This window comes from Trachurus japonicus, chromosome 18 (genome assembly GCF_045865225.1).
Source record: "Trachurus japonicus isolate A0001 chromosome 18, Traja_1.0".
Taxonomy (NCBI): domain Eukaryota; kingdom Metazoa; phylum Chordata; class Actinopteri; order Carangiformes; family Carangidae; genus Trachurus; species Trachurus japonicus.
This window is the reverse complement of record NC_140924.1, coordinates 7,998,127-8,016,266: the sequence shown is the minus strand read 5'-3', so window position 1 is coordinate 8,016,266 and position 18,140 is coordinate 7,998,127. Positions and strand designations below refer to the sequence as shown.

The following is an 18,140-nucleotide window of genomic DNA, read 5'->3' as shown; positions in this document are numbered from 1 at the left end:
TCAAGCTTGTGTTTACCTGTTGACGGAGGAGGTACATGTAGCAATCATTCAAAGAGAGCGAAGATACTGCACTGACTGGAAATAAAATCAATGCAAAATTTTATTCTTAAAACAGAGTGGCACGATTGTTGAAAATATGAACAGCACTGATCACCAGTGTTGGATAGAAACAAGTTAACAGCTCAGGCAGTAGAGGAATTAGAAGGGAGGGGTGAGTGCAGGTGCTCATGTTGCAAGTATTCCTAACAGGTGGCCAGTCAGTAGGGGGAGTATACTGCTGGAAAGTACCTAAAATCCAGGTGTGCTACCACCTCACTGATAGATAACACCTAATACCAGAGCAACGGTTTCGACTAATACATCTCACTAATTTACATGTTAAACCAATGTATCAAAAATAATTGACGTTTAGCTGATTTTTGTTACTCTGAATGTTGGAAAATAAATGATCCTTGATCTCAACTGGTCCATTTTTGGACATTTATTTTTTACCCAACATTATTCTCATAGAAATTCAGACAGTACAGCAGACTCAGAGGCATAAAGTTATTTATATAGCATACAAAATACTTAATCAATACACCTACAGTACACAAATGAACACATTAAAAACTAATTTAACAAAAAATAATCAGTAGGTTTAAATAAATATTTTTTTATGCAGAGGTAAAGGTTTACAATACAAGTCAGGACATCAGTGGTCCAGAAATCAAGAGACACTCAAGTTTATTTTTATATTTCAAAGAAAAACAGAACAAAGCAAACTAGACAACAGAAATAAATCAATGGATTGGACCCTTCAGTTTGTACCTTATATCATCTGCAAGCTTGAATTCAGTGCTTTGCTTTGCTTATACTGACTCTCCCTGGGCAACACTTGATTCTTCAAATGCTGCTACATTTAGCATTAGAAACTATCAAACATTGACAATTAATGGATTAAAAACCGTCACACCTGTGCATTACTACTATGCCTGTATGCTATGGTCAAGTGCTATAAAACCAGTGTGGAAGTCAGTGCACTAAGATCATGTACTTAAAATATACAAAAATAGTACAGTGTCATAGAAAAATATTAATAATAGATAAAAGATCCACAATTTACAATATTCACATGAATAAGGGTCACCATTTTCACATTGTTATTGTTTTTTAAAAAAAGGTAGCGAGGTCTGGATCAATGAGACGTGGAGCCTTGACAGTGTTGTGCTGAACGTCTTGATGGTTTCTGTGGAAACTTCTGGTAGCGTTTCTGAGAACAGAGAGTAGGACACAAACCGGCAATGACAACATGACACAGAGATGTCTGCACCCCATGTCCTCATAATATGATATGCTTCTATATTTACATGCAAAGATTATTGTAAAAGCTACGATTGGCTGCTGGTAATTGGCTTGGTTGTGTCACTTGACAAGGAATCAAGAGGAAGCGTCAAACTTCAGAAACAACTCAAATTAAGTAAATTCAGTCTATACTTTAGCATTATAAATATACTGTGACTGTCTGTCCACTTACCTTTGTTAGTCGGACTGTCCAGGAAGCGTTCAGAAAAGAGGCCAACCACAGGAACTTTAATTTGATTGCAGAGTGTACAATCTATTTTTATTTAAGTTTATTTTTCTTTAAAAAAAAGCTATAATCTATAATGCAGTTTATAAAAAAAAAGGCTTTTTATCTATGTGCTACTGTCTCCATAGCGTAAAAGCATAAAATAAGAAAGGTCACTGTATTATAGGCTTGACCCAGAGTTAATGTGTTGAAGGGATAGTTCAACATTTTGGAAAATTGTCCCATTGCCATAATCCCTATAGTCATAGCAGTAGGTTCGTTACCTTTAATTGTCGGTGCAAGCTGTTTTTAGAACGGCAGAGCAGAGCCGCGAGCTGCTCAGAGCTACGCTACGGAGGCTCATTATGGGATTTCTTTGGTTTCCTTCATCAAACTCATCAAATACACAATCCAACAACTCCACAACGCTCTGGTGGACAAGTTGTGACCTGCACATTCACCACGCTATGAGATAATAACACAACGTTACCAGACAGAGTTGTTTTAGAGGGAAATACAGAGACTGTTTGATGAAAAACTGTCCCTGAAGGCAACGCGCATCAGCGGTTTTGCATGAATTTCCCTCTAAAACAACTCTGTGTGGTAACGTTGTGTTATTATCTCATAGTGTGGTGAATGTGCAGGTCACAACTTGTCCACCAGAGCGTTGTGGAGTTGTTGGATTGTGTATTTGATGAGTTTGATGAAGGAAACCAAAGAAATCCCATAATGAGCCTCCGTAGCGTAGCTCTGAGCAGCTCGCGGCTCTGCTCTGCCGTTCTAAAAACAGCTTGCACCGACAATTAAAGGTAACGAACCTACTGCTATGACTATAGGGATTATGGCAATGGGCCAATTTGCCAAAATGTTGAACTATCCTTTTAAATATGAAACGAGTGCTAACATGCATGAAACAGCTTAACATGCCATTATTTACAAGCCATGACCATTTCAAACGATTCATAATGCACAAAGGTTTTAAAAGGCTATCAATCATCACCAGTGGTGTTAACACACAACACAATGCACCCTGGGAGATTGACAGTACAGCGGTTGGTGAGAGTCACACAGGTGATTACTGTGGTAAGACCTCGGCTGGCTACAGAGCTGCACTAACTCTTGTTCTTCTGTGCCCTGTTGCTTGCGTATCAAAGACCAGTTCCCCTTCTCGGCAGGAGGATTGTCCTTGATGTTGCCGTGTCAAAGGTTTTCACGGCGGCACCGCTAAGAAACAGACGTGGGTGAGGTCACGCGCACGGACCTCGCACCAGGGGCCGTCGCTGTGGCTGTATATGACGATCCCGACCGCGCAACGACTGCCCGGCGTCTCCTCTGGCGGCAGTCGTGTGTACGTGCGAACGGACTCCGCCAAAACCTGCCAAAGATGAGCCGGCGATGGAGACCAGTAGGGCGTCTTCCTGAGTGGGACTGCTCCTCGTCTGGCGTAACAGATCTCGTGCCAGCTGTTGGCGTCCCTCAGGACCCTCAGCGGAATGAGTTTGTTTTCACAGTTAAAAAGTTTCAATAGTGATTCTTTGGCTCTCGCAGCGACGTGGGAGGCATTCAGGACCCCGGGGAGCGGATTGGTCCTGTTCATTACATTAGGAGCCTCGGAAGGCCCTTCCCGACCTGGGATGATGGAGTCGGTTTGCTCCTGGTCGGCGCTGGTCAGGTCGATGGTGACTGGAAGGGTCTCCTGTGCTTGCGGGAGGTCGCCACTCCCAATAGGGAGCTGGAGATTCCCCGAGTCAGAGCTCTGACAGATCTTTTCCACTTCCACTTCTTCAAATGAACCAGAGGTGTGTTTCAACACGTCTGTTCCTTGAGCTCGCTGCAAGAAGAGTCCAGAGTTGATTGAGACCTGAAAAACTACTGTACTACTGACTGAAAGGTACACTATGCAGGACTGGCCTGAATAACAATGTATTGACAGACACACAGATCACATACACACACACACACACTCTCTCTCTCAATCATCGCCTATGTGGGCATTTAAGGTGTCTCTGTGTTTATAGCTACATCTGCCCTGTCAATGCAAGTTGAAATCTGTTGTACAGCACAAAACTGTTAATGTGATGTTTACCATGCAATTAGTTGCCGTTGGAAACCACCATGCATTCCTGTTCACTGTTGACACTCAAGCACAAGACAAGAATTCTGTAATTTCCCAGCTTGGGATCAATAAAGTCTATCTATCTATCTATCTATCTATCTATCTATCCATCTATCCATCTATCCATCCATCCATCCATCCATCCATCCATCCATCCATCCATCTATCCATCTATCCATCCATCCATCCATCCATCCATCCATCCATCCATCCATCCATCCATCCTATCTATCTATCTATCTATCTATCTATCTATCTATCTATCTATCTATCTATCCATCTATCTTATCTGTCCGTCCATCCATCCATCCATCTATCTATCCACCCATCCATCCATCTTATCTATCTTATCCATCCATCTATCTATCTATCTATCTATCTATCTATCTATCTATCTATCTATCTATCTATCCATCTATCCATCTATCCATCTATCTATCCATCCATCCATCCATCCAATCTATCTTATCTGTCCGTCCATCCATCCATCCATCTATCTATCCACCCATCCATCTATCTTATCCATCCATCCATCCATCCACCCACCCACCCATCCATCCATCCATCCATCCTATCTATCTTATCTATCTATCCATCCATCCATCCATCCATCCATCCATCCTATCCATCCATCCATCTAAGAAGAGTTGCAACGCTCATCTAGGTTAGGGAGAAAAAAAACTTGAGCACATGCACGTCGTCACACTCAATGATCCTTTTCTCACCGGGGGTTTTCAGCGGGTTTGCGTACCTGCAGGTTGTCGTAGTGTTTCTGGCTGCTGCAGTGCAGCTCCTTGGCCGTGCTCTCGTTAGAGTAGAACAGAGCGCAGAGTTTACAAAAATACCCTGACTTGCGGACGACAAACTCCTGACCTGGAGAGAAACAGCAATGGCATTATAAATTATAAAATAAACACAAAACAACATACTGTGCATATAATATGTTTTTTTTAAACAACGAAAGCATTATTGTGTGTGCGTGTTTCTGACCAAACGGTTGGTTAGGGGTGAACGGTGGCAGTTTGAAGTCGGCAGCAACAGAAGGAGACTGAGAACGAGATCTCTTTGCTTCAGGTCCGACCAGCTCACTCTTCCTTTTACTAACAGCTGAAGGAGAAGAAGAGGGAAGAACCATCAGATCACCTGACCTGCAACCACAAGTCCGTTAAAGGGATAGTTCACCCAAAATTGAAATTTCACTCATTATCTACTCACCCTCATGTGGACTAAGGGCTGGGAGAAGTTTCAGAGTCCTCCGTGGCTTCTCTGAGTTACAGAGGGTCTCGGCGTAGCAGTGCATGTCCATATAACGGTTGCAAATGGATACCAACTGTCTTTGTAACAAAAGGACACACCAAAAAACATCCAAATACCTCCATGTATGTAATGTCCGTCTTGTTAAATAAGAATTAAATAAGTCTATATTTCAAGCTTGTTTTGTAGCGGAAGTTTGAAATATAGCTTGTTTTGAAGCTTCCGCTACAAAACAAGCTTGAAATATAGACTTATTTAATTTTTTTCGGGACAATTTCGCATTTCGGGGCTTCAATACAAGACGGACATTACATACAAGCAGCATGGAGGTATTTGGATGTTTTTTGGTGTGTCTTTTTGTTACGAAGACAGTTGGTATCCATTCACAACCGTTATAAGGACATGCACTGCTACGCCGAGACCCCCTGTAACTCAGAGAAGCCACGGAGGACTCTGAAACTTCTCCCAGCCCTTAGTCCACATGAGGGGGAGGAGATAATGAGTGAAATTTCAATTTTGGGTGAACTATCCCTTTAAACACTCACCTCTTTCTGTACCTTTTATGTCTTTCCCACTCCCTCCTTCCTTCTCCTCCTCTCCTTGCTCCATGCATTGCTCCAGGTTCTGCTTCTCAGGCTGCAGATCCTGTCCACCAGAAGCTACACAGATGTTGCTATCGCTCGCTCTTTCCACTTCTGCCGTCTGGATCTCTTGCTCACTGGGACTTGACAACGTCAGCTGATCTTTGTCTGAAGGTGATGAGTCATCGAGTGAAGCGACTGGTGGTGGATCAGAACCAGACGATTCCTTTTCTTCTCTCTCGTCTTGTGCAATGACATTTTCCCGTCTTGTAGATCTTCTTACTGAGGTAAAAGTCAATTAAATGATTAGACAAACAAGTGAAGAAGGAAAAAGGCAAGATAATAATAAGCTGTGTGTGTGTGTGTGTGTTTGTGTCACCAGGGGTTTGTCCGGTCCTCTTCTTATCGCGGCTTCTTCTCGTCCTGGTTGTTTCCTTTTCTCTCTCCTCTTCAACCTCTGCCACCTCATCAACCGTCACAAAGTTTGAACTCTCCTCTGAAGGAAGATACCAAAAGAAAACTGTTGTTTTACCAAACTTATGCACTGACGGGAAAGGAGTGGCTGTTTGTTTCCATGATTCAATGTTTCTAGTCAGAAACTTCGATCTATCTAACATTGACATTGGAGAACATTAACAGTAACTCTTATTTCTGGATCCAGGGCCGCCTGAGGTAACAAGATAACCAGGCTGAATGTTAGGTTTACATTTGGGACAATATTAAACCAGCACTAAGTAACTTTTCAACCTTCATAAAATATTTTCATAACTTTTGTGATGATACATCGACTTACAACAAGTTGAATGACACCTCTGTCGTGGCCTGAGGGGGTCTGTATCTCTTTCTCTGGCACTAAGCAGCTTTGAGGAGCATGGTAGGAACCCTGCTCTCACTTTACTTTCACTTTCACTTTTGCGAGTCACAACAAGGAGGGAGCAGGCAAAACAGCACTTTAGCAATGGATTATGTTTGTGTTTTCACTTTGAAATCATCCACTGGAAACAGAAACTTAGTTTTGATGTCTTCTGTTAATTTTAATGCAGGATATTTACAGGGCTTCACGCTAGTGTTCATGGGAAATGGAGTCTTCCTTCAGGCAAAACACTACCGCTTTGGTCCACAGGCACCGCCAAACTCAACCAAAACTGAAAGTTCTTTAGTATTGCTTTAAACTGACTCAGATCGTACAAACAATGCATCTTAAAAGAAGAATATTCCACTGATTTAGCTTTGCATTACTGAAACAATTTCAGACTAAGGATTTAAAGTTGAAAACGATGACAATGGCAGCTCAAACAGAGGGGTCTTTTTTTTCCTATTTATTATTCTCCATGGTTAACAGCTAGCGTAGCCAGAACCTTGAGGTTGGTGGTGTGGTTATAACTCTAAATACCTGGTACACCTGCTTCATCGTCATGTTTGCATTCTGCAGATGTTGAAGCTCTCAGAGTTTCACTCTGGTCTGCCTTCTCTTCATCTAAAGTCACAAAAGTCTGAGGAGAGAAAGAGAGATGAAGTTGAACATCAGTGTATGGTGTCAAATGTGTGTTTTCCTTTACATACTGTATATTTAACTGTTCAGATTCTGTTAGTAGTTGGCCAATGTTAAACTCCAGTGTGAACTGGTCATGGCCCTGATGTAAGCCGCATGAGCAGAAGAGCAACAAGACGTCACACACGGCACCCTGTGTACGGAAGTAAACGAGGAGACGGGAAGCATGGCGGCAACAGACGGATGTCAGCATTTTCACTTTCAGTGTTAGCTCACAGAGCAGGCAAATGTGGAAGCAGATTATAAATAGGGAGAAGAACGAGGAAAAGGAGAACTTATGTTGCTTGTATCACTTATAGCTTCTACTTCGGCACAGAGATGGGATGTCAATTGCGTCAATGGAAAACTCTGACACAGTTCACATGGTTGTTATGCGTTTCAAACAATCTGGTCTGTATAAATCTGATTTGAGAACAGATGATAATCTCGATCTTTACCTCCACTGAGTCTCCCTCCATGTTGGGTGGGTGGGCCTTCTGTGTGCGTCTTCGTTCCCTCTCCCTGGTCCTCCTCTCGTTACACTCCTGGTCTTGCTCCTGGATCACCATAGCACTTAGTGAAGACTCTGATGGACTCTTCTTCACTGGTGTTGTGCTATCCCTTGGGGACTTGATTCTTGATTTGGCCTCATTCTTGATGTCTGTTTTGTCTTCCCTCTTTTCCTCTATCTGATGTGTCTGCCTGCTCTCCTTTTGAGGTTCCTTCTCCCTAGATGTTTTTTCCAGTGCGTCCCGAGCAGGAGCGCCCCTCCTTTTTGGCATGTCCTCTCTCTTTGTTTTCTCATTCGAAGAGCCTCTACAAGTGGTTCTTTCACATCTTCCTCTGGTTGATCTTCTCAAAGAGATTGTTTCTTTGGTGGCACTCTCGACCTCTACAGACTCTAAAATCTCATAGGAAGCCTCCCTCTTATCAGGCTTTTTAGATTCTTCATTGAGAGTCAATGTAATTTTCTCCTCTTTCTTTCCTCTAGCACTCCTCCTTCTAGCACACCTTTCTGTGACAGGTGCATCTTGAACCACTTCATCCTCAGCAGAATCTACTATTTCATACACCTCCCCAGTGATGTCTACTATGTCTTTGTCTAATGTAGGACCTCTTGCAGTGGTGTCTGTCTTTGTTCGTCTTCCATATTTCTTGACTGATCTGTCCTGTTTCTTTGGGGATTTCTCCTTCTCTTCAGAATTCGATCCTCTGGTCCTGAGGCTGGTCCTCCTTGAAGATTGATCATCTTGTCCAACAGTCACTACTAGTTTATTGGTTCTTTTCCTCTTGTTTTCAGTCTCTGCCTCTGTATTTGTTGATTGATATTCAGAATCAATTACCTGATAGGTGTCTTCCTTCAATTCTAAGTTCCTAATGTCTTCTTTAGGCATCTGATCAATGGAAGTTTCAAGTACAGGGCCCTGACCTTCCATTCCCACCTGATCATCACTTGAATCCAGTATCTCAAAGGTTTCTTGTTCAGTGACGTCAATGTCAAGGTCTTCAGTGTCACAGACTTCAAGAGACTGGTCATCAATCTCCAAAATCTGGCCTTGACTCAGTTCCTGTGCAGGTGGATGCATCTCTGATGGCGTTTCTATTGTTTTCTTTGACTCAACAGTTTTTGCAGCAGTGGGCTCTACTGACACCTCGGACACCTCGGGTTCAGACTTTGCCACCACACTCTCTGGGGCTTTTGATTCTCTGCATGACTCAGGATGAGTCTTTACCGACTCCTCAACAGCAGCTGCTGATTCCACCTTTTTCTTTTCATGCATAGTGGTGGACGATCCAACCCCGCCACTCAGGGATGTTTCATTGGCGGTTTTGACTGGAGATTTTGAAGAAGGACCAGCAGATGAAGGTTTAGTAGGAGATGAGGAGGAGGAGTTGTTGTTCATGGACTTGGATGATGCAGAGGATGAAGAAGGTGAGGGAGAGGCTAAACCCAAGGCCACTGTTGAGGTCTGTATGGCAGATGGTACATCTGAGATTTGCTCTTCCCTTTTACCTACTAAGGATTTCTTGGAGGGGGAGCAGCACTGTTGGTCTCCAACTTCATCAGAAGTTAGAAAGTTCTCCTTGTTGAAATTTTTCTCATCGAAAAGGTGAGAGTCCGAGGGAATCACTTTATTTGTTAAATCTCCCTGATAATGGAATGAGAAGAAAGAAGGTATTCATTTAGAAAACAGTGAAGCCATTAATCAGATAAACAATAGTTTGACCAGTTCATTTACAGCAAATAAGAATTACATCCTCGCCTTGTCAACCAGTGACCTTTGACCACCAAACTTGAGATTTGGTTCTGGATTTTGTGACGAATTAAATTCAACATATGGTGTGAGAATTTCCTTAAACTGCAGTGAGATCTATCTTTCTGAAGGGTTCAAATGTGATGAAACACAGCATACAATAGGAAATTATTTTGAAGAGGCCTTACGTGTTTTTCCTCAGTGTGGGTCCTGGTTCCTTGGGTATGTTTGTGCTGGCTACTGCAAGTCTCCTGCTCAATAAGAAGACGTTTTGTGACACTTTCTGCAGATTTGACTGCACTTGTTGGACTGGATGTAGTGAGAACAGTTGTTGGTGACCCTGGTTCCCTCTTAACTCTTTCTACATCCTCATTGGTCTTATGAGAAATGGTGGATTCCATGGTAATCTCAGGTCCCAGTTTCTCAGTGGCCTCCTCCATTGCTTGGTCACTTAAATCAGTGGCACTCGGTCCTGAGCCAGCAGGAGCTGCTGGTTTAGCAGGGGCTGAGATACTGGTTTGTGCTACAGGCTGAGACTCTTTATCAGAAACTTCAGTAGGAGGAGGCTTTGTTTGTTGCTTCGGTTCAACCTTGACGGTGCCCTGTTCAAGGTTTAGGATTACCTCACTGGATTCCTCAAGGCGCTGTTTTAGATTCTTCAAACTATGATACAAAATATATTTATGCATGTCAATCAACTGATGTGGAGCCAAAATAATGTGGGTCATATCATTTATCACACTGATTATTGCCAAGATTTTGGTCACATAATTTGACTAATCTGACAACAAGTGAATATACTCACGACTCAAAACGTTGAACTTTACTCCTGCAGAGATAAAATCAGTTGGTTAGTTCAGTTGTTGAGAACAGGGCATTAGAAAATAAGACATTTACAGTGTGGAGACTATCAACATACATACCATGTTACACGTTTACTCGCAGAGTGTGGTGAGAAAGTGTTGTACTCCCGCAAAACCTTTGTTACACCACTGGGGTCAGCCATCTCAACACACACCTGAGGTAGAAAGTGAAAAAGAAAAAATAAAGAAAGTGACAAGACAAAAACAAGTAGAAAGAACAAAGTGTAGCTCTCAAGGTTGTGTTACAAAATCTGTCCGAGCTTATAACGAGCCAAGTTGCTGTTGTACCCTGTTGGCAAGTGGCAGGAAGCCGACAAAAGCAGCGATGGATGATACCACGTCCATGACAATCCTGATGACATCCAAACTTGTCTCAGAGATCTCCACGCAGAGCAGCCTCTCCTCCAGAGACTCCAGATCAGGGACACGCTGAAAAACAACAAACAGCTGATGTTTAGGAACAAGGAGTCAAAAAGATGGCTGCTTTCCAACTGACATAAAAATGTTCAATGACTTACAGAGTTGCACCATTTCATCAGAGTTTTATACATGAGCTCCTGCAAAAAAAGAGAAGAGGTGCAGATACAGATGACTGTGTGCATACAGTACATGTTTGTATTTCTGTGCTTACATGTACTCCTAGTCTAAAATGTCTACAGAAGGGATTAGAGGAAATCACTGAAAGAGAGAGGAACTCTAAAACAGGCTTCAAGATAAAGAACCAAGCAGTTAAACAAAAATAAAGGAACTTGTTCCAGTGTTATAGTCTAGGGTGAATCCTGAAATTATTTCCTAGGTATCCATACCTCTCTCGATACTAAAGACATCTGCTCCAAGACGAAGTGGACCTGCAGCCTGGAGCCTTGGACAGAAAATGGATTTCTGAGGTGATCTCTAACAAAACTGCAGCATGCAGACCAATTGCTGAAATAGACGAAAGCCTGGGAGTGCAGAGAGAAGAAAGGAAAAACATTAATAATGTAGTTCAATGACCATTAAATCAATCAAAAAGCAGAATCTTCTCCTTACCCTCTTCTGCAGTGTCAAGACGATCACGTTGTAGTACAGGGAGTGAAGGTTTCTGCGTTTTTTGGTGAAATAAGGCCAGACCAACTTGGCGATGTCCTCGTGTTTGTAGTTTCCCTCTGGCAAACCCGTCAACATGATGGTGGAGACTGCGGCTTGACACCTGGCCTTCTATAGGACACAATGTTCAAACCGTGAGTTAATAAAACTGGACATAAATTTAATTTGTGAAACTTTCTTTAGACTATGAGCAGTAAAGAGCGACATGAAGTTCAATCAACGCTACACAACCATAGTATGTGGAGCTTAATAGTTTTATCTTGTTAATCCAGAGGAGTCAAACCATGTTTTGGGCTAAAACATTTCGATCAAAATCAGCAAGTGAATTGTACAGTAGGTTGCAATGGTACTTCTTTGAAGTTACGTCCTCTGAAACAGCAACAAATGTGAAATGAACGTACAAGATATTTTTTTCCAGAATCCAATATCAATCAATACTTTAGTTGATTATTGAAGGAAAAATAAAGGTCTAGTACAGGACCAGTTGAGATGAGGGACCTGTATTCCAACAATCAGTAGTACATAAAAAGCAAAAATCTTCGCACATCTATTTCTTCAGCAGGTGCGTCGAAGGGTGACAATTAAAGCAGAAGTAAGCGATCCGGTGGTTTTGGCTAACTTTTTGTCAGCCGATGGAGTTAGCAGCCCCCGCCCTCGTCATGGATCTATTGGTCCTCGTCCCTACGTCACCACATTCACGCGCATCCCTTGGCTGCACACACAGCCCTTCATGCCGTTCTCTCTCCTCATTGGATAAAGGTTGTAGGATACAAAGAAGTATACAAGAAGTTTTCTCCTCGGCTTACAGCAGAGCAGAGTGACTGACAGACCCGTGTTTCGGACCAAACACTCTATGTAAGTGATTGCTGTCGGAAGATATAACTATTTAAGACTTATATTAACACTTATATTAACACAAATATTCCGCTTACTTCTGCTTTAAGTCCAAATTAGAAAAGAAGAGTTCCCGCTCACATGGCCAACTTGCAGAATTTATTGCATTGCAACGTTTCGGTGCTAGACCTTTTTCAAGCAAAATGTTTGTTTTTTTTTTGCTTGAAAAAGGTCTAGCACCGAAACGTTGCAATGCAATAAATTCTGCAAGTTGGCCATGTGTGCGGGAACTCTTCTTTTCAAACAATCAGTAGTACAAAATAACAATCCTTAAGGTTGTTCAATAAGTTAAAAAGTTAGGGGTTAGGGTGTTTAGTTTAGTTTAGTTTATTTAGATCCCCATTAGCTTTTGCCACGCAGCAGCTATTCTTCCTGGGGTCTTTTCATCATAATAAATGACAAATACAAACCATTAACACACAACACATTAATACATAAAACAGAAAATACATACAGAAAACACATACTCAATACAAAAACAAAACATCCAAGACAAACACTTAACATATGTGTCTGAATGTCTCTTTTTTCTGTACAGAGCCCTACATTCCTATTCTATTAGCTGCAGGCTGTTTTCTTTCTTCTTGGTTCTCCTCCTTATCTTTGCAGGTGGCTCACACACTCTCACTCTCTCACTCACACACACACGCACACACACACACTCACCCCTCCCTTCTCACTCTCTCAATGCTGAGTGCCTTTTCTTTTTTTTCCCAACATGTTTTTCTTGATGAGCGCCATTTTAACATGAATTTAAAAAACAACAAAAAATAGATGCCATTATGAGGAAAAATCTGCTTACCGTAATATCGCTGCTTTCTTTGACCGTCAGATGATCTATGGGCCAAAAATGAGGACAGTCACTTTCCTGAACAACAGATATTCATGTTACTGTTTTGTCCAGCTAACTCTCTTACCTGGGATGATAAACCAAGGAGATACAGTCGGGAACACAAAGGGACAAGTTGTCAATGTGACCCAAAACGGTGAGAGGCTGCCCTTTGGAACACCAAATTTGCTTGTTGGGACAGTTGTCCCAGGAAGAACATCCTTGCTGTCTGGAATAGCGTTTGCGGCAAATCTTGGTGCTGCAAGAACAAAAACAAGTAGAGCTTTGTTTTGAATGCACCTGACGTAAGAGAGCAGTTTTTATTTTCAAAGCCAAAGACTTACGTAGCGCTGCACAGCCAACGTTTGGTATTTTCATCCTGTAGACTCTGTGAGCAGGGGCCTGTTTCAGGAGGCTATACCAAACTCCAAGCCTATCAGCATCACGGTTGGACTCAAATTCAATAAACAACTGAAACACATACAGATAAAACCAACAGGAAGTCTTTTTCACATTCCTAAAACACATGCACTTGTGTATGTGTGTGTGTTTCTACCTTGCTGAGAAGAGGCATGTAGTTTTTGACAGAGTCTATTTTTTTCAAAGCTTCCTTGAGGTCTTTGGCCTCACTTGGTGAAATGTTCTTGATGTAGATCGTTCTCTCTCCATCATCATCCACCGGCTGCATCAAGAACAAGCAAACATTCACACTTTTTGTCTTTAAAATGACTCTAAAGGCACAAATTTGTGTTTAGTGAAAACTGAGGGTGGGAACTTACAGAATTCATGAGAACCATCAGTGATTTGTAAAACCCAAGCTGAAATAAAAACAGAGTGGGATGTATTAAACCTACAGGACATCTAGAAATATCTGTCAATAAAAACAAACAATGTTGTGTACATGCGTACCGGGGCCATTGATATGCCATCCTTCACTACTTGTACTGAAAGTTTGGAGTTTTTGAGGGACAAGTTATTAAACCTTGTGCTAGTCAAAACGTTGTCCACCTCCCGCACTGTTGGCATCAGAACAAAGGCCTGAAGATGAGAACCAGGAACATAAATGTATAATCAATTACAGACCTACGTATCAAGAGAAGGGATTACTAAAAGACCAAAACAACAACTTGGCATCTACCTTCTGAGCCTGAGGAAGAACATAGATGTTTTCCTCTTCATACTCGAATCCAAATGGTATGAAGAGGTAGGCAAGGTCTTCCACAGTGTAGCAGCCATCATAATACTTAGGCAGGTTGGTTATTAGCATGATCTTCTTCCCAGAGAATGGAAACTTGAAAAATAAACACAAAACCACACAAAATACTTACTGGGGTTATTTGGACATTTTAGTCTACTGAAACAACTCATTTCCACAACACATTCAAAACCCACTTCATTTCATACGCATTCGCAATAGTTCATTCAAGGAAGCTGAGACAACCTACACTTGCTGAGTAGCAATCTCTTTTCTTGAGGCACGCTGTAAAAACAAACAGAAAAACATTCAAAATCATTCATTATGATGACATGTAGCCATTGATCAATATATTGATAGATTGACCTCAGTCAGACAAACAATCTTTTTTCTTACCAATTCTATTTTGATGCAGGTACTTTTCTAACATCTCCCCAATTGTCAATGGGGTAACGGCAGCTGAGGATGTGGTTGCTGCTGGTTGCTGCTTGGATACTGCTGCAACTGATGAAGATGTGGTTGTTTTTGATTGCTGCTTGCCCACTGCTTCAGCTGAACATGTGGTTGCTGACGGTTGGTGCTTGTTCACTTCTGCGACTGATGAAGATGTGGTTGCTGACAGTTGGTGCTTGTTCAGTGGTTGAACTGATGAAGATGTGGTTGCTTTTGACTGCTGCTTGCTCACTGCTGCGACTGAAGAAGATGTGGTTGCTGCTGGTTGCTGCTTGCTCACTGCTGCGACTGAAGAAGATGTGGTTGCTGCTGGTTGCTGCTTGCTTACTGCTTCATCTGAAGATGTGGTTGCTGCTGGTTGCTGCTTGGACACTTCTGCAACTGATAAAGATGTGGTTTCTGCCGGTTGCTGCTTGCTTACTGCTTCCGATGAGGATGTGGTTGCTGCCGGTTGCTGCTTGTTCACTTCTGCAACCAATGAAGATGTGGTTGCTTTTGACTGCTGCTTGCCCACTGCTTCAGCTGAAGATGTGGTTGCTGCCGGTTGCTGCTTGCTCACTTCTTCTGCTGATGAAGATGTGGTTACTGCTGGTTGCTGCTTGTTCACTGCTGCAACTGCTGAAGATGTGGTTTCTTTCAATTGCTGCTTGCTCACTGCTTCCGCTGAAGATTTGGTTGCTGCCAGTTGCTGCTTACTCACTGCTTCAGCTGAAGAAGATGCGGTTACTGGCGGTTGCTGCTTGCTCACTGGTTCTGCTGAAGAAGATGTGGTTGCTGCCGGTTGTTGTTGGCTCACTGTTTCAGTTGAAGATGTGATTGCTGCTGGTTGCTGCTTGTCCACTGCTGCAACTGATGAAGATGTGGTTGCTGATGGTTGCTGTTTGTTCACTGTTTCAGTTGAAGATGTGGTTGTCGCCAGTTGCTGCTTGTCCACTGCTGCAACTTCTGAAGATGTGGTTTCTTTCAATTGCTGCTTACTCACTGCTTCAGCTGAAGAAGATGCGGTTACTGACGGTTGCTGTTTGCTCACTGCTTCTGCTGAAGAAGATGTGGTCGCTGCCGGTTGTTGTTTGCTCACTGAAACAACTGATGAAGATGTGGTTGCTGATGGTTGCTGTTTGTTCACTGTTTCAGTTGAAGATGTGATTGTCGCTGGTTGCTGCTTGTCCACTGCTGCAACTGATGAAGATGTGGTTGCTGATGGTTGCTGTTTGTTCACTGTTTCAGTTGAAGATGTGGTTGCCGCCAGTTGCTGCTTGCTCTTTGTCTCTATTTCAGCTTCAGCTGAACTTAATGTGGCCTGCTGCTGCATTCGTAAAGCATCAGTCTTGGTCTCCATGGTTTGCACAGTGGGTTCAGCTTCTGCTGAAGCACTTAGCCGTACTTGTGATGATGCTTTGACAGAGCTTTCTGGAGTTGTTATAATGGTGTCCGTGCACAGAGCATCTGTGTCTGAAGATTCAGGAACTGCTTCTGTGGTCTGAGGTGGAACAGTGGAAGGTTCAGGTAGAGATGAATCTTCCCTGGTCTCATCTGTATTGGTTGGTGGTTGACTCTCATTGGATTTGTCTGGTACAGCTTCTGTATTTGTCAGTTTCCCCCCTTTATCAGCCCAACTTTCCACTCTTATGGGCTCTGCAGCTTCAACCACTGTTTCTCCAAGATCAATTGGTTCAGTTGCTTTGGTCTCCTTCATTTTGACATCAACTTTCAATTCAGAAGCTGTCACATTTCCTACTTGACCAACCTTAGCCGTGTCATCCAGCAGCACAACAGATTCTTGAACCTTTGTTTCTGATTCTTTAGACAGGGAGCTCTTTGTGTCAGGACGATTTTCTGAAGCCGTAGTTCTTAATGGTGCTTTTTCAGCTGTTTTTTCCCCCTTTTCTTGTCTTACAACTCCTGTTGCAGTAAATTGGCCCCCTGGTCTTTTGGGTTTCTGGGAGGTTGAAGTCGTTTTTGCTTTGGACACCAAAACATTTATGCCTTTATTTGCTGATTTATCAACCTTAGTTTCAGGTTCACTGGAAATTGCTGGTTTCCTGTAAACAAAAGACAGCTAAATGGTCATCACGCAGGAGGATGGTTAAGGACGATCAAGGGAATGGATATTTTTATTAGGGATCAACCAATATGGTATTTTCAGGACTGATACCTATATCATTTCTTAGTAATTAAAGAAAACAATACCTGATATTTAGAACTGATATTCATTTGTGGTAAAAATTTAAATTTTGGTGTCAAAATTTAGAGTAGCACACCTGGGGTAAGACTGAATGGTATACTGTTTGTTTCTGTTTCGTACACAGTGAAAATCTGTATAAAAAGACCATAAATTTTTGTAGAATAACACACATCTTGGTTTAGTGGGCAGGACATTGTTACACAGCAAAGAGTTGTGAGTTGTATCATAGCCAAAGGAGTTGTTTTGAAATACATTTAATTTAATCAGTTATCAGTAAAAACAAAAACAAAAAAACTGATATTGATTATCATTAAAATGCAGAATGGTGGCCATGCCGATAATCAGTCTAATGTTCTCTGAATAAGACTGTATAAGGATTGTCCTTCAAAGGTTGACTGCTCCCAAAAGGTGAATACAGCAGAGCTCAGTAAATTCTGAACATATAAAAACACAATGTTTCAAAGATTAAGTAAAAACTGGGGATAAGAAAATTGATATTACTATAAATATTCATTGACCCTTTTGCCTTGATATACTGACAAGAACAAAACAAAACCTCTGTGTGTGTCTGTGTGAAGCATATCTTACTTCTGATGAGTTGTATTTTGCTTCTTATGGAGAGTATCCTGTAAACAAACCAAATGACATTTGTTATTTTAGATACTGGGTACTTGTTTGTAGTGTCCACTATTTTATTTCAGAATGAACATGCTGAAGCAGACGACCACAAGTCATTTCCCTTCGACATGGACAGAAAGACGGATAAAGAGCAATACCTCTTTGGAAACATCGACTGCCATTTCTTTTATTTTGAAGTTCTTGATGCTCTTCAGTTTCTTAGCATCTTCCTCTTTCTCAAAAAACACGGTTGCCTTCATGTAAACATACAAATAACAGAAAACAGATATTTTTGGATTACTACAACCATCAGGACTCAACACATCCACACACACTTCATTTGACTTAATTTTGATCGTGTTTAACAAATATTGGCGCATCTGCCTCTGTACACACCTCCAGCTTGGACCGAAAGAGTATCACTGATTTTGTTTTTCCAAACTGCTCCACAGCATCGACCACATCCCTGTGTGAGAGAGAAGTAGCAATCCCTTCCAGCTTCACCTTGGTCGGAGGAGAAGACTTACCCAACTAAGTTAAGAGAGAAAGAGAGAACCCAATGTAAACTTGGCAAACACTAAATCACAACAGAAACTGTCTTCAATGATTAGAGGTAAAAAGGTGCATCTCTGTCTAAGTGTACAAACTATTCTAGAGTATTATTTTCATATTTATCAATAAAGTGTTTTATTTATGCCACTACTCAAAATGAAGAAGAGATGAGGAAAGAT

The 18,140-nt window shown here is 41.9% G+C and overlaps 1 protein-coding gene across 1 annotated transcript in view; it reads right to left on the bottom strand.

Annotated features, from left to right (window-relative positions):
* Positions 1 to 2,348: 2,348 nt before the first annotated feature.
* LOC146968599 (uncharacterized) overlaps positions 2,349 to 18,140 on the bottom strand; it is a 35,667-nt gene continuing 19,875 nt past the window's right edge. Inside the window, exons 8-33 of the mRNA XM_085760016.1 lie at positions 17,806 to 17,940; positions 17,568 to 17,663; positions 17,380 to 17,417; positions 14,550 to 16,648; positions 14,404 to 14,438; positions 14,097 to 14,249; positions 13,868 to 13,996; positions 13,738 to 13,776; positions 13,515 to 13,640; positions 13,303 to 13,429; positions 13,047 to 13,217; positions 12,932 to 12,966; positions 11,179 to 11,346; positions 10,956 to 11,090; positions 10,668 to 10,706; positions 10,438 to 10,578; positions 10,210 to 10,304; positions 10,092 to 10,115; positions 9,475 to 9,949; positions 7,490 to 9,181; positions 6,894 to 6,993; positions 5,880 to 5,996; positions 5,477 to 5,782; positions 4,656 to 4,772; positions 4,417 to 4,538; positions 2,349 to 3,380 (exon numbers count right to left, since the gene is read on the bottom strand). Coding sequence (XP_085616142.1) covers positions 2,760 to 3,380; positions 4,417 to 4,538; positions 4,656 to 4,772; positions 5,477 to 5,782; positions 5,880 to 5,996; positions 6,894 to 6,993; positions 7,490 to 9,181; positions 9,475 to 9,949; positions 10,092 to 10,115; positions 10,210 to 10,304; positions 10,438 to 10,578; positions 10,668 to 10,706; positions 10,956 to 11,090; positions 11,179 to 11,346; positions 12,932 to 12,966; positions 13,047 to 13,217; positions 13,303 to 13,429; positions 13,515 to 13,640; positions 13,738 to 13,776; positions 13,868 to 13,996; positions 14,097 to 14,249; positions 14,404 to 14,438; positions 14,550 to 16,648; positions 17,380 to 17,417; positions 17,568 to 17,663; positions 17,806 to 17,940 — 7,335 coding nt within the window. The 3' untranslated portion in view covers positions 2,349 to 2,759. The remainder of the gene's footprint in view (positions 3,381 to 4,416; positions 4,539 to 4,655; positions 4,773 to 5,476; positions 5,783 to 5,879; positions 5,997 to 6,893; positions 6,994 to 7,489; positions 9,182 to 9,474; positions 9,950 to 10,091; positions 10,116 to 10,209; positions 10,305 to 10,437; positions 10,579 to 10,667; positions 10,707 to 10,955; positions 11,091 to 11,178; positions 11,347 to 12,931; positions 12,967 to 13,046; positions 13,218 to 13,302; positions 13,430 to 13,514; positions 13,641 to 13,737; positions 13,777 to 13,867; positions 13,997 to 14,096; positions 14,250 to 14,403; positions 14,439 to 14,549; positions 16,649 to 17,379; positions 17,418 to 17,567; positions 17,664 to 17,805; positions 17,941 to 18,140) is intronic.